The sequence below is a fragment of the Pleurodeles waltl genome, chromosome 12, assembly GCF_031143425.1.
Source record: "Pleurodeles waltl isolate 20211129_DDA chromosome 12, aPleWal1.hap1.20221129, whole genome shotgun sequence".
NCBI classification, from domain to species: Eukaryota; Metazoa; Chordata; class Amphibia; order Caudata; family Salamandridae; genus Pleurodeles; species Pleurodeles waltl.
This window is the reverse complement of record NC_090451.1, coordinates 437,419,210-437,434,914: the sequence shown is the minus strand read 5'-3', so window position 1 is coordinate 437,434,914 and position 15,705 is coordinate 437,419,210. Positions and strand designations below refer to the sequence as shown.

The window sequence follows — 15,705 nt, the reverse complement described above, 5'->3', positions numbered from 1 at the left end:
AAAAAAAAATTATATTTCACTCTGCTTCTTTAAATACAGTCCCTTTCTTTCCCCTTTTTTATTTAATTTGTACAACTTACAACTTTAAACTTACTGAGTTTCTATGCAATTTTGGGGAGTGCAAGGCTATTCCAGTATTTGAGCAGATTGCCGAGCAACGGAGCTACTGAGCCGCAAGCAACTAAACTGCAGTCGAGATGCTCGATCGCGGGAGCACGGTCTGCAGCAGGGCATTTTCTATGCTTTTGGCACAATATCCTGCATTGGCAGTGGAGGGGGCACCGCCAATTCTCGGCAGCTCTTAGTTCTCGGCCGCAACGGAAGGACAAACTCTAACCAGGTTACCCAGGTTGCCCCCGCCTGCCCTATCCTGACTTTGCCTGACTCCATCAGTGGCCCCAATGGTATCGGCCGCATCAGCAGGGGCCAAGAAACTAGCTAGGCAACAGAGGCTGCCCCCAACTGACCGGGGCCGCCTGCCTTGACCAGACTGTTTTGCCCAGCTTTACCTGGTCTAACGTCAGAGTGGTCAGGCGTAGGTTAGGCGTGGCACCATAGTGACTCTTCGCTCTTCTGCAGCCGCTTTGGGAAGGTTAATGATAGCGTGCTGCGAAGGCAGATGCGGAGGGAAGCGTGGAAGTGGAGCAGTTGTGGGAATCTTGGAAGAATTTCGGAGAACTCACCCTCCTGTCCTCATCGGCTTTCCAGCTTACCAGCCTACTGACCTACCGGCTATTCATTGGCTCATAGGAGGACAGTGTAGCAGCGAGGGACTTTAGGGCCTTTTTGGCTCAAGCAAGTGGAGGTGCCGAGGTAAACAGTGGTCTTGAGGAGGAGGCCTTAAGGAAGAGGAAGGGTGCTGAGTGGGACGATAGTCGGCAGAGTACCAGTTGACTGCCTGAGCCTGCTTGAGCCTGCATCTGGCTGTGATCGTGGACTTAAAGGGCTTATAGGGCTTAAAGGGCCCAAAGGGGTTTTCAGACTGTGCCAAGTGTGGACGGGCTATGGGTTGTGTGCCTGAGGTTGCGGAAGCGGCTCTTGCCAAAGCGTGCAGCTTGCGACCGGAAGGTCACTAGTGGTGGTAAATTCACAATAAACTTCTCCTCCATTTTACCCCCCTCTCTCCCTCCACTTACGGGCTCCTGCGTGCTCGTACCCCTCGACTGTTGAGGTGTGGCACTGCATCTCAGTGTACCTCAGCAACCAAGAATCTCCCCATGCTTGTGAAACTGCAAAGCCATTACAGGCTGTAATTACAGTCTCCAAGGAATTAACATTCTTCAGGGAAAGAGAGGTCATCTCTCCCACTAGCAAAAAGAAATAAGAGGAAACATAAATCTCCATCCGTGCAATCAGTGAAGTCGAAGCAATTCCAAAATTTTGAGGAAGAGTGTCTGACCATGATTTCCCCTATTGCACGTATGTTTGGAAAGCCAGTGAAGACTCCTCATAAATTTGACTTCTTGTTGGACACAGTGGAGGCAATTATTTTCTACCACCAAGGATAAAACAGCCCTTCCTCATCCCTTATCCCCAATAAAAGTGAAAGTAGCTTTTGCGTGTGAAAAGGGGGATAAAATTGGATCAGATGTGGTATAAGGTGAGTCAACAAGCGCTCAGGGTAAATCTACCATCTACTTAATTTCCAATGCCCAGGGGGTGCCTCAAATTCCAATTTCTTCAAATATAAGTGATACAAGTGGGAGAAACTTGAAATATCAATATGGGGGTCAAACTGAATTGGAAGTAGATGGGGAGGAGGAGAAAAACTCCCCAGGAAATTCCATCAAAACAACAGTGGAAAAAGGAAATGCTGGGGTTCAATTAGTGATTTGGAGTTACTCACTTTATGATCACCTTCTCCGTCAACAGCACTTAATACACTTAGACTTCTTGGAGAGAAGAGACTTGATTCCCCTAGAGGAGAATGTCATCATCAAGCAGGCTACGGAAAACTTAAAAACGACAATAAACAAAGAGTGTATGGGAGGTCATCAACGATGTTGTTACAAGCAATTGTTAATTACCCCTCATTCCCTTGAGAGTGTGATCTCAATCCCCAGTGCGGGCAGCGAGTGTCCAGGTAATAATTGCGAGACAGTCCCCCATTACTGCTTAGGCAAATGTTTATCCAATGAGTTTAAGGTTGCTACCTTATCTGAGTCTGAGGGTATGTCACATGTAGCGCAGGTAAGCGTATTAAATATTCATACAAATTCATCATCACAAGGTCACAAAGTTTCAACTCAAGGCCAACTATCCGATTGTCCCAACCATGTAGGGCGTAGTGAGTGTCTTCGGTCTCCACAGAGTCCTTTTGGGTCCTTAGAGCAAGGTAAAGTGTGGGGCATCTTTTTTTAAACTTCCCAATGAACTCTTGACGCCTTGTCTTAACAGTCTACAAAAATGGACGTGCAGGTGGATCTACTAAATATGATGGCTTAGTCTTTTTCCGGGATTGGTAAACTTGCAGATTTAAATGATTTGATCAAATGAGCACAGAACTATACAGAAACAATAGAGCATGATTGCACCTGTGGTCCTATATTGAGTAAGCTAGTCACTCTTCCAGAGGTAATAAATGCATTGATGGATGATTTTAAAGCAAATTTTACTACCTTGAAATGAAATGATGATGAATTAGTGACATCTCCTAATTGTCGTCCAAGAGCAGATGCTCATTTAAATGCAGGAGATCAGATGGGTTGGGCAAATGGCAATAGGGAGGGAGTAGGTACAACAGTGAAAGGTGTAAAGGAGGTTAATCAACGTACTGAAAATGAAGGTATCATAGAGGTAGCAGCAAACATGATAGTTGACATTCGTGAAGGATTATATAATTAGACTCCACCATCTCTGTCTTCACCTTTTTTCCTTGTCCTCAAAAGCCAAATGCAACAATCATTCAAATTACGAGCAACTAAAAGGCAAAGGAAAAAACAAAGAAAAGCCAGGAAAAAGTTGAAGGGTGTCCTAGGTGCCACTTGCGAAGTCATGATAAATATTCCAATCCCTGCGAGTACCAAGAACAAGAAAGGAAGTAGATTAAAGAATGATAGAAATAATAAGAGCAGTCCATCAACTACTAAGTTGATCCCTTTATTTAACACTCAGAAAGAGGGGTATGTTACCTTAGGCCCTATGGAGTCAATTCCATGCTCAGGAGAGATAGTGGCAACACCAAATATGGAAAGCACAGGTCATGGGAAAATGAAGGCTCAAGTAGGCCAAGATATTGGATGGAAAGGTCAAAAACAAAAGGGGCCAATTTTGAACTCATGACAGACAAAGGAAGAATCTTAGACTGATAGTAGCTGAAAATGTTTCTGAAAATGCAGCTCTTATAACAGAGGTTACTGTAATCCAGGGAAATGGTTTAGTCTTTAGACTAAAGTCCCCGGTATTGACAGAGTCCCAGGCAGGGGATGGGTATCCTGGGCCCTCCAAAGAGCATGTTATGACAGTTAGCTCAGACATAGGCCTCGATCAAAATTATCAGCCATCGACTGGTAGGGAATGGACCCCACGTAACTCTAAGAAAGTCCAGCACAGCCAATTTTGTATAGGTAGTCAGGATACCATAATAGAGGGTTACCAGCAGGGTTTTCCCGGGGTGGAAATAAGAAAATTCTCACTCCACGATATCAGACTAGGGGCCCACAAGATATATGAAATTGCCGGAATATATTTAAACATTTGCGAGCAATACCTTCGCTGGAGAATATCCAATCTGTAGACATTGATTCTATAGAATTTCTGACTGGGGCAGAGGTAGTTAATCGCTCCATCTGAGAATCCACCTTTGTGACTTGGGCTTCATCTAATTTTGTCAACAGGGTCTTTTATTGAGAAAAGCACTTTTCAAAAATGGGGAATTGAGCTCAAAATCCCCCAGCAGGTTGGCTATCTGGATCCCTTGGAAACAGATAATAGAATGTTAAAAACCCTATTCAATTCATATGTATTTTGAACTTGCTCCATGCGGATGATGTATTCCTTCTAAGTCATACCAAAGTTGGATTACAGTGTTTGATAGTGATACTGGCAGAATGTGCCGAACAAAATGGAAAGGTAATAAATGAGAAGAAAACAAAAATTATGGACATAAGCAGAAGAATACACAAAACATATAAGTGGTACCTCCAAGGCCAAAAACTTGAACAAGTAAAATTTTATTCCCAGAAAACAGATTTAACACGAAAAGGGAACGCGCTCTTGCTTGCTTTCCGTACTCTGCAAAGTTCTCTAGATGGTCGTAGCTAGGGACCCCTGCTACAAGTGATAACTGCCAAATTAATTCCAAGTGTCACTTATAAAAGCGAAGCTTTGCGGGGTAGGGATGCAGTTACCCTGAATGGGATCGCTGGTAAAGTTGTTAGAGCCCTTTTTCATCTCCCAGTGAAAGTATCTCAAGCTCAAATCAGCCTGGAGTTTGGATATATGAATCAAACAATTTCAAGGCAGGGTGCCTATATTAAAATCTCGAAACATGTACAACAAGTAAAGGGAAATGGGTTACGTCAAGCACTCTGGAAAGAGATGAGTTTGCACTCAAGGGCCCCATCTCGGTTATATCTAGACCAAGCCCTAGACAATCTGAAGGCCCGTTCAATGTGGGATGAGAATTTGCCACTTGACGCTTTTAAAGAAAAGTATTAATCGTATTATGAAGAAAAAGTCATTGGCTGTGGATAAGACTTTTTCTGTAGGTACATCCCATTCCAGGGTAATAATACATGAACATAAAACCCCAAGATACCAGTGGTATCTGGACTTGGGCTGGTCAAAGAAAGAAAAATATATATTTATTAAATATTGATTTGGTCTTCTACCAGGAGGTTCTGATACTGCACCCTGGAAATGCTCTGGTTTAAATTCCCCTTGTATTCTATATGGGTGAGGAGTTGGAAACCTTATATGTTTGATTTGTATATGCAAAAGTTAAAGTCAAGATCATAGAAGATATCTTAAGGATGCCTTCACCCAGAAAATTATACGTACGTGTAGGCAAGCTGTGATTGCTAGTTTTAAATCTTCTGACACTATATTTAATGCTAGATTAATAAACATTTTATGTCAGGTTTCTGAAAAATTGGATGTTTAAAGTAAGGCAAGCCCAGTTGAGGGTGCAATATGAGTATGAGTTCTTTCAGCCCTTAACTCTATTTTACCAAACTTCAGGGATATAGTCAATAAGGTTTAGTGGATTTATAGTTGTCCTTTACTGTCCATGGTTGTAAGTATTAAGTTATTGGTTGAGCTTGGGTGTACCCTATACAAATTGATTTTAGAAGACAGGTTTTATGATTATAGGAAAACATGATTGTCTTATATTTGTATTTATTAATAGATTTGCAATGTAAATTTTATATGTGGTTTTATGGATTCTACCTAGCATTAGGCACTGTATTGTAAACATTTATGCGGTTTTACGGCTTTCATATGAAACTTGTATTGTGAGACTTATCTTATTATGGATGATGTAATGGCTTTGATTAACTATGCACCTTAATAAAGATTACTTACTTACTATGCAATATTTTTTTTTAAATGGGTGGACAATAATTGTCTCACAATTAATGTGGAGACTTGGAGATCTTGGTGGTAGGTAAGGAACCAGTGCTTGGCCTCTGCATAGATTCACATCTTCCCTCAGCCCTTTAGCTCATCCTAAGCCACAGGTAAAAAAAAATTGTGTCAAAATATGCTTTGAACTAAAAATTGAATTCCAAGCCTCTTCCATTTTTTCCTAGTGTCCCTTTTACCTGCACAACCTGAGACCTGTTCCCCAATTCTTTCTAAGGATAGCAGAATAACAGCAGTGCCAGTCATTACAGGATCAAGGCTTGATTACTGTAATGTGCTTTATACAGGCACTTACAAGCAAAAATTATTAGACCTCAGAGAGGCATTCCATGGGTGTTGCAGTGTTTTCCCACTGAGCAACCATGGATTTTGATGCTGGCCCAAATTAACTAAATCACATAAACCTGGGGAAGCGGCAAAATATTTCTACTCATTTGTTCCTCTTCCCTGTGTCCTGCTTTCTACAAAGAGGAAAACGTGTCTCAGGATTGTTTTTGTGCAGGAAGGTGCCCCTGTGTAAGTGAGAAATACTGGTTTAGCTAATCACTATCATAGCCCTTGTCCGGGAAAGATCAGTACTGCTGGGCTGAATGCCACTTCTGTGCTCTGGTCTGAGATCCCCAGAGCAGCATTGAGCTGAGGCTGGTTTACAGCAAACCGGCATGACCTCTGGTGAGATAGTTTTGTTGTGAAGCCTCTCCAAACTGTGGCAGAATACAGGGGCTGTTATAGCACCTAATTCCGGATATTTTTCTCATGCTTATAGGGTTGGTGACACTAACGTTCCAATAAGACAATAAGTATGGCGATAAGTGCATCATCCTAATTCACATTTTGATTTTTTAGCCTCCACTGTAAGCAGCCCTATTAACATGACATAGAAGGCAGACACAATGCTAACACTTCTGCATATGTTTTAACTTCACACTAATCGAAAGAGATAAAAGAGGTTTCAGGAAAGCATACAATAAAAATAGAGGTGTAAACATCCCTGTCACAGTGTTCTTGAAAGGAGAACAAACAGCACATCAGCACCCATGGACTAAAATCCTGAAATGCCTTAAACTGAAATGTTAAAGGAATTTCTCTAAAATGTGTTGGTGTAACATGATATGTATTACATTAGTCAAGGCTATTTAGGTGATTAGGAAAATCTGCAAGAACATGATGGGAATCTACACTGGTTTTGAAGCATATTCATATTCACCTATAGCATGTCTGCACGTTTTTTCCCAATGCATTGTTCCGTAGGGACTTTTACAGGAATAGCACCCGAACCACTGGACAGAATTACACTAAATTGGGCAGAAAGGTTGCTCTTGCTCCAGAAAGTGACATTTTTGTTATTTGGTGTAAATGTGTTTAGTATTTTTTGAGAAATTAAAGAAAAAACAAAATTGCATATATATGGTTGCAATGGCTCCTCGATCCCTCCCGATCTCATGCTGAGATCTGAATGGCTGGCAACACTTCAACAAGGAAGTGTTGGCAGCCATGTTGGGGCTCTGGTCCAGCCGAGTCCCAGAAAAAAATGATAAAAGATTAAAAAAAGAAAAGAGGCCAGGGTAGGTTCACCCTGACCCCTTAGCTCTGGTGCTGGGGTCCCAGAGAGATTCCCCCCATGCAAAAAGCACCAGGTCCACTGAAAATGTAGGGGAAAAAAATGCAGGCTACTGCGTTTTTTTCATTGAAGCCCCCGGGTGAGCCCGTTCCCAGGGGCATTTAAATTTTGAATGGGGGTGACTGCCTGGCTCCCCTGCAGCCTCCTGGGCTTCAAGGGAAATGAATTTGGGAGGCTGCCCAGCCCTCTTGTGCCCCCAGGCATGGCCACATCCACAGTTCTTCAAAGTAAAAGAATGCAGGGGGGCTGGGAGCCATAGATGGCCACCACACCTCAGCGCCAGATCCTGCTATGTCCTAAGGTGCCTACACCCGGGGGCATAGCTGCTTGCTGTGACTTGGCAGGAGCTTTGGCAGCTCCTTCCAAGTCTGAGCAAATACTTCACTTTTAGCAAGTGAGAGCTGTCAAATAGCTCTCACTTGCAGAAAGTGAGGTTTTCATTTGTTTCCCTGCACACAAATATGCGTGCAGGAAAACAGATGAAAACATGGCTCCTGCAAGCAGGGAGATGCTTTTTAAATCAGCTCCTTGCTTGTGGGAGCAATGCCGGTTCCCACAGGAAGCGGGGAGCCAGCTAGAACTAAGGCTCCCCCAACAGTCCTGTCACTCTCTCTCTCTCTTCCTTCCCATAATGGGAAGAAAGAGAGGGAGATTGTCATTTCAATGGCCTCTCCATGCAATGACTTTACAGACTCAGACTAGCAAGATGTTTGGTACAAATGTTATAGTTAACTTTGGATGCAGAACAGAACAGAGTCACTTCCCGCCTAACGGACAGGCTCTTGTGCTGTCACTCAGTAGGCTGAAGGTTCAAACCCTAGTATCTCTTGAAAGTGTGTCTGTTTATTTTCTAGTGTTTTCACTGTTAAATATTCCTAGTGATGGATCATTGAAGTGCTTTCCCCTCAAAATCTGTGGGTTGAATGTTATAGCTAAGTTTGGACATGTCACAGTAAGGCATCACCTCTGGCTTAGTGGTTAAGGTCTGAGACAAGCACACTAAAGGTTAAGGGCTCTAGTCTAGGTAAGTCTGTGGTCATTTCCTGCTTTAGTTTCTTTTCAACTATAACTATTTAAGTTACATACTGAAAGGTGATCTCACTCTTTTAACTGTCAAAAAAATATATATTTTCAATTTGTCTGGAAATATCTCATTCTAAATGAAGCATTCATCAAAGCCTACATCGCTTTCTCTCTCTCTCAGTTGCTCACTTTCTCTCTGAGTTGGGTGGTTCAGGGGGATTGGCCACAGAGACTGGCCGATGACCAGGCCCTGCGCCAACTCCACTGTTCACATCCATGGTTGGAGTAACATATACTAATGAAAATTACTATACATTAAAAAGCCATAGAAATTCACTGAAAAAAACAAAGGTTACAGGGATGTAATAGTTAGGAAATAGAATTTAAAAAAAACATATAAATTCAATTTGTCAAAGAAAGGTTACAGGGATGGTATAGTTAGGCTCACGTGTTAAACGTACCAAACCATAGAAATTCACCTGCTATAGTTAGTTATCTCAAGTAATTATAACTCATGCCCTAAGGTAACTATAACTTGCGCCCCTGTCATGCACTGCTAATTACCCCACAAATTAAGGCACTCATGACATCTTTGATAATATCATTGATAATAATAATATAATGCTTGCAGTTAAATTTTTGCCAAAACAACTGTGCATAACGGAGGTGTGAGTTAACGTTATGGTGGGACAGAGCTATAGTTGCTTGAAATGACTCTATAACAGGTGAATTTCTATTGGTTGGTATTTTTAAATTGTGAGCCTAACTGGCTTAAAACTGTTTACACTCAGAAAACAACAAAACCAGCCTGCGGGTCACTGTCCGCATGTTTATAAAAGAAAACTTCACATCTGTTTTATTAGGTCTACAGCAACTCTATTCACTTCCTTGTAAATAAGAAATTGCATTTTTGAGGTATACCCTGTGCATTCACTATTACAATTTTTCTTTGTTAAGTTAAGTTGTAATACTGATTGTGCTAATAGACAAATTGATAACCAATAACTTCAGCACCCATAATTATTTAACAAATTTGAATTCCAAGTGCAACAACATTCACAAAATGTAAAGTATTATGTTGTGTGTGAAAGTATTTAAATTCATATTCATCTGTCATAACAATAAGGTGCTACTTTTTGTGTCTTTGCAGAGTTCAATATCAGGGTTTATGCCTTTGTTGTATGAAGAATATCTTAGTGACATTGAGGATCCCTACATTCTCAGAGACACTTACTTTGAGATGCTCTCTGATTATTTTTTTGTTTTTCCAGCTATACAAACAGCCAATTATCACAGAGGTAAGTCTCCAGACAAGAATTCACAATTCTAAAGTTATATCAGTTTCAAGTTCTAATAATTAAACAATTATGTGTCAAGTGCATTATCTGATAATGTATGTTTCTGTAGTTATAACTAGGTTAACCCGTTTTACATTTAAACTTATAACAACTGATACATCTCTGCCAAAAGGTAAACAGCCCTCATCAGTATAAACATATTATCACTGATAAACACCTGCCCAACCCCCCCCCAAAAAAAAATCAAATAAATTAAAGCAAGAGAGAAGAAATAATTTAACTTGTCGACAAAGAGGCTAGCACATTGTAAGAAAGATATACAAGGTAGCAGAAGAAAGTCTGGTCTCAGACTATTCTGCTTGAGGTTTGGTTTTTAGGGATGTCACTAACAAAATGTTTCTTCTTGTGTTTGTGCCCTCTGGTTGTGTGTGCTTGTGTTAAAGGAGCATGGTTTAGAAGCATGTTTTATGTCTGATCTGCATATTTTATACACTGTACAGAATCTTGGAATAGAAAAATCATATTTGATATTTTCGCAGTGTTTATTTCCTTCACTGATTTGTGAAATGGATGGCTCATAAGAATTTGGACAATAAATACTATCACATTTACCCACAGACACGGATTGAATAACCTTTGATACATCAACCCCATTTTTTAACAGGTCAGTATTGATAGCAGGTCACTTATCAAGCCCCCCAGGCTATAAACATTCAATGTAAGATGTAGTGCCAGGTACCTATGAAAAGAGTGCTGTCATTATGGACTTGGGATAGTGTTGAAAACATGGAATGGCAAAATTCATATCTGCAAAGTGTCCCATTGTTATGTGTGATACATTCAGCTAATCCTGGCTTTTAACACAACTGCACTTTAATGCTGGTTTTTTTAGCCCATCATTACAATGTAAACTGCAAAACTGCAAGTAACCGAATACACAATCTGTTAAAAGGTCAGGGCTGACTTAAAGTGGGACAGTTGTCATGAGGGCAATTGGCAGAAATGAATGTCCACAAAACACTAACACCACCTTCATTTAATCAGGCAGAGAGCATAAAAATGCTGTGGTGAGCATGCTTAAAGCATTGAGTTCCAGGTGACTTAGAGTGCAGGTCTACAAAGTAATCTAGTGTAATTCAACATTTTAAAGGTTTCACAAAGTGCTTTGCAGTTGGCAGGGTTGGCCACCCCACATTGTCATAACATTTAATAAAGAGTGGGTGAATGACCTCCAACTATGTCAAGGAATTTAGCAAAACATTTGAAAATAGCACTTCTACTTTTTGAATCCATTAACACTCATGTAAACCAGAGTCCTGACAGAGTGACTGTGAGATATAATGAGATATGAGAGAGGGTAATGAGATGTGAATGTGAGTGAGCGTGCAATCCATAGATTTTCTATGCTTGAGACAGCCTAACATAAGTCCATTGGACTCACTGCCAGTAGGAAGACACCACATACCTTCCATGACTCCTTTAAATTAAAATGTGGTTTAAAACTATCACTACATAAAAACAAGATGTTTTTGTTAACCATGGAAACCACAGACGCTGTGTACTTTGGGGAATAGGCAGCTGAATAAACATTGATACACACTGATCTCAAAAGGTTTGGAAAGCATTGAAAAACAGTACTGAATTTCGCAAAAAGCAAAAACTCAGAACAGAACATCCTAGCTATAACAGATCATGTGTTGTCCTTGGTATCAGCCGGTCTATTTAGAAAGGTCACACAAGGTAGTGACAAATAGGCACAAATGACCTCATTCCAAGTTTGTCAGAACTGGTGTAAACAATGACAAAATGAGGATGGAACACACTGCCTGGCATAGCAGCACATAATTAGTCTATATATATAGTGGTAAATGCAGTACATGATAACACTCGCTTCACTTGAAAGTCTTTAGTTTTCATCATTGTTGATGCAGCCAGTGCTGTGTATCTGTAGACACATGTTTCAGGATTGTTATCTTTCTTCAGTAGAGAGTAACAAGTGAAAATTGGTGATGATGGTGGTAACGCGTCCCTTACTAAATAATTTACTTAGACTGGGACTTGTTTTAGGCCGATGAATCTTTTGACCCTGATTGAAAACACCTTAGGACGAGGCAATTGATCAACATGACCACTACTAGATCAATAACGCTATTAATATTCACCACAACAAACAATTTAATGACATTTATGAGATTCGAGACACACCATGACTTTTCAGTCATGAATAACCACACAGAATTTGTGAAGATTTTGATATTTATTCCCTATTGATTACAATCTACTAGCAAGTTTATTAGTCTCAAAATCATAAACCACATCAACACGTATATAATATGGCAACTCAAATAAGATTTCATCAACGCAAAAATCATGAACATTAGAACATAGCACAATGTCAACATGGATTAATCTTAGCAAAGTATCATTAGCGCATTATTCAACAAAGCATTGACTCAGTCATTTGTCTATTTGCGTCATTCAGGGAATTCCTTAACTAACCTCGAATTAGCATTAGCATGTTGGGCTTCATGCAAAACAATTTAGCAACACAAATTTAGCAAACATCGAAACTAAGGTCTCTGTCAAAAGAAGCAGTTGGTACCTAGAAAGGAAAGGCAAACAGACAATTGCAATGTCATCATTATATAGTTACCCTCCGTAATGGGTCAGCATACAGAGTCAATCCTCATCCTGAGGACATCAGTTGATTCGCCATCAGCCAGGAGACATAGCAAAGTTCAGCAAGATGAGGTAAGAAGGGACACTTCCCTCCTAAGGAGAAAAAGTATAGAACGGGCAAGGTAAGGGTGAGGATGGTTTGAAGAGTCAAAACAGCAAAGTTTTATGCAGAGTGGCAAAGTGGCTGGGTAATAGCAAGAATGGCTCCCAATGGCTTGATTTCTCTTGGTGTCAAAGGTATTTTTCCCTCTTCTGTTGTACAGTCCCCTATTTTTCAATTAGGCTAAATTTGGCGCACCACTATCCCCATCCAATGGTTTCCTAGTCATCTCATCAAAATTGTCACCCCATAACAGTTGTCACGTAGTTTATTGGTTCTTGTGATTGACGTCTTCAACGGGTAGAATGTCCGGTATGATTTCATGTTCTCGTGGTCCTTTCACATACTCAGTCAGTAGCTCCATTGTTTGTACCGGTTTAGGCGACCTTGTACCTGTTGCAAGTCTACACTGTTGCTTTTGGCAAAATGTCTCCTTGAGCAAGTCAAGTTACATGAGAACGGATTCACTACGGTTACGTACATCCTCTAAGCTTTTGGAAAAGTACGATTACATTGTCCTTCAGCAAGTCAGCACACTGCACGTTAGAAAAACGCATTTAATATGAAACCGGGCAGCTAGGCCCGACTCATGCTAATTAAGGCCTATTAATTAATTAGCAAAACCTTAACATATAACTTCCTAATACTAATATAAATCATACATTAATACCTCAATAATTCAATATTAGTCAATTTCACTAGTCACCGTATATGTTGGCGGCCACTCCCCGTGGGCACATTTTGGGCGCACGTTTAGTAAAACACAGCAATACATTTTCTATGCAGCATTATTATATATTAGTTTGTAAACATTTAATTGTTAATATTGATTATAAGAGCTATGCTCCATCAATGGCAGTGCTCCAGACAATCTTTTTAGGTTTCTGTACCACCCTCATAATGCAGGTGCATCCCAGAGGTTGTCATCACAACAGCTCAACCAGGAGCCAAGCAAAAAAGGAGAGAGCTCACTACCTGGCACACCAGCACACAATTAGCCCAGATGCATTGTGGTAAATGCAGTGCATGATAACACTCACTTCAGTTGAAACTCTTTAGTATTCACCATTGTTGTTGCAGCCATTGGTGTATATCTCTAGACATGTGTCCCAGGATTGTTGTCTTATTCAATAAAGAGTAAAAAAGTGAAATGTAAGGGGGCTGCAATGCTACTCAGTCTTCTCAGGTTTCTGTAGCACTCCCGTGGTGAAAACAAACGACTGATTAATGGAAGTAAGTTTGCCATGCACTGCATTTACCAGAATCCATCTGAGTGAACTAGGTGCTGGGATATCAAGGCAGTGTGCTCCTGCCCTGTATTTGTTTCATAAGGTTCCCTTGAGCCGGTTAAGCTGACAAGCTGTGTGTGATCAACCTGCACTTAAGGAGTGGTACTGTGACTTGACAAGACTGTTGAGCACCATCTCCAGCACCTATAACTGTATATTTTAGTACCTGTAATAGTATATTTTACTCTGTACTGATAAAGGACATTTATCCCAAAACATGAGCTTATGTCTAGAAATACTTAACAATGGCTGCACCAAACATGGTAACAACCATTGGTTATTGGAAGTGAGTGTTACCGTGCACCGCACTTACCAGAATGCACTGAGGTGAACTGGGTACTGGGCTGCAAAGAGAGTGTGCTCGCGCCCTGCTTTCGGCATAAACAATGTTTGCACCTGATATCATTCCAGGTCGAGCAATAATTTTGCTGTAACCACACGTGTTTTCTTTGCACTAATTCACAATTTTCTTTGCTGGGGGATACTTTGCAGGGAAATGATAATCTCTTCAGAGTTTCTTAGGCAGGACTGCTGTCGTAGAAAAGACTAAAGGTATATTTTCCTAGTTTTGACACCGGATTTCAACAAGGGGAAATACAATCATCCCACAGGAAATGCGCAAGCTGCCTTACCCCGCAGTATTCTTGCAACCATCACAGTGATGCCCTGGGTATTATCAAGTGAGCCCAGGTTGTGTGTTCCCGGGAGCAAATCATTGTGTTATCTTGGGTGCGATTTAACTTGAAGAGGAGTTCCCCATTTAGGGCAGGTAAACCGAGTTCAGCAAAGATAAAATGGGTTTAATGTAACTGCCTCTTAGGGTGTTTACACAGGGTTACCTACCTTAATATGTGGTGGATTGAAGGGAAGTAAGCCTCACTTGGGGCTTCAAAGATTCAGGGTTACAATCAGATGTGACCGGGCTGGCACAACAGCTGCTGTAGATATTGGCGTGCAAAGTAACGAACTGTTAATAAAAAATACTAGAGAGCAGTTCATACCTACAACAAGAACAGGTATGTTTCATTACCTGCAGAGACTGTGAGAAGTAACAAACAAATAAAAATGCCACTGAAAGTCACGCACGTAAAAACTCAGATATTGCTGTTGCAACAGTACACTCCTCAGATTGTTTCGGAGTTTTGAAGCACATATTTTCAGGCTGCAGTTGGAGCATGATGAAGTAGAGAAGACTGTCAGCAGAACATAAATTGACCTTGGAACATCATGTTTGTTGCTGGTAGATGCCAAAGCAGAGCAATGCATGCCCAAAATCGAGTACAGTGAATGCTACTAAATGATAAAGAAGTTGGGCATGATGGCGCGCCTTGTCCTTAGTAAGTAAACTTACGAGGGGACGCGTATAGGTCGATGAATCTTTTGGATCGCATAAGGTATCCTAGTTAAGTATTGTGAGTAAAAGACATTCACAAGAATTCAATCCAATCAACTCTAAATATCATGACTATTCTAATGAAAAATAACCAATGTCACTCATATGGAAGTTAGTTTGTTTATTTCCCTATTAGTAACAACTCTAATCAAAATCCTTTATTCAGTGAAACCATAATTACCGAACTTTATTAGCAATACGAGCAATGAATTATCAGGATTTTTATTAATATGCAACCAACATTAATCAAGCATAGCGATTCATGAACATTGAATAATTCAGCAATATGAGTCAATCAGTCTTAGTCAAAGTCACTCTTAATTACCCTTGTCAGCCTACCTATCTCAAATTAGCATAAGCATGTGGGTCTTCATGCGAAAAACAATTTAGTCAAAAATCAATAATTTGGAAAAATCTAACTAAAGAGAAGAACATTTTTAATACAGCGCAGTTGGTACCTAGAAAGAAAAAGCATTCATTAGTCAGTCAGGTTATAGATATCCATCCAAGATAGATCAGCAACGAGTCAGTCTTCGTCTCCAGGTCATCAATCATCAGCAAGGCTCAGGCTGACGGAAACAAGCCCAAGTTTCAGCACTTCGGACAGCGTCAACTTTCGCCTCTCTGTTCTGATTTTTCCCCTCATTTCATGACTTTTTATTAGGGTCTCTCAGTCCGTCCCACAATTTGCCTATTGGTCAACCTTATCAGGGGTT

At 40.6% G+C, this 15,705-nt stretch overlaps 1 protein-coding gene across 1 annotated transcript in view; it reads left to right on the top strand.

The window, feature by feature from the left end:
* The window catches only part of LOC138267784 (fatty acyl-CoA hydrolase precursor, medium chain-like), a 548,521-nt gene that overhangs the window by 467,211 nt on the left and 65,605 nt on the right, over positions 1-15,705 (top strand). Inside the window, exon 10 of the mRNA XM_069216985.1 lies at positions 9,381-9,528. Within this exon, the coding sequence (XP_069073086.1) occupies positions 9,381-9,528 (148 nt within the window). The remainder of the gene's footprint in view (positions 1-9,380; positions 9,529-15,705) is intronic.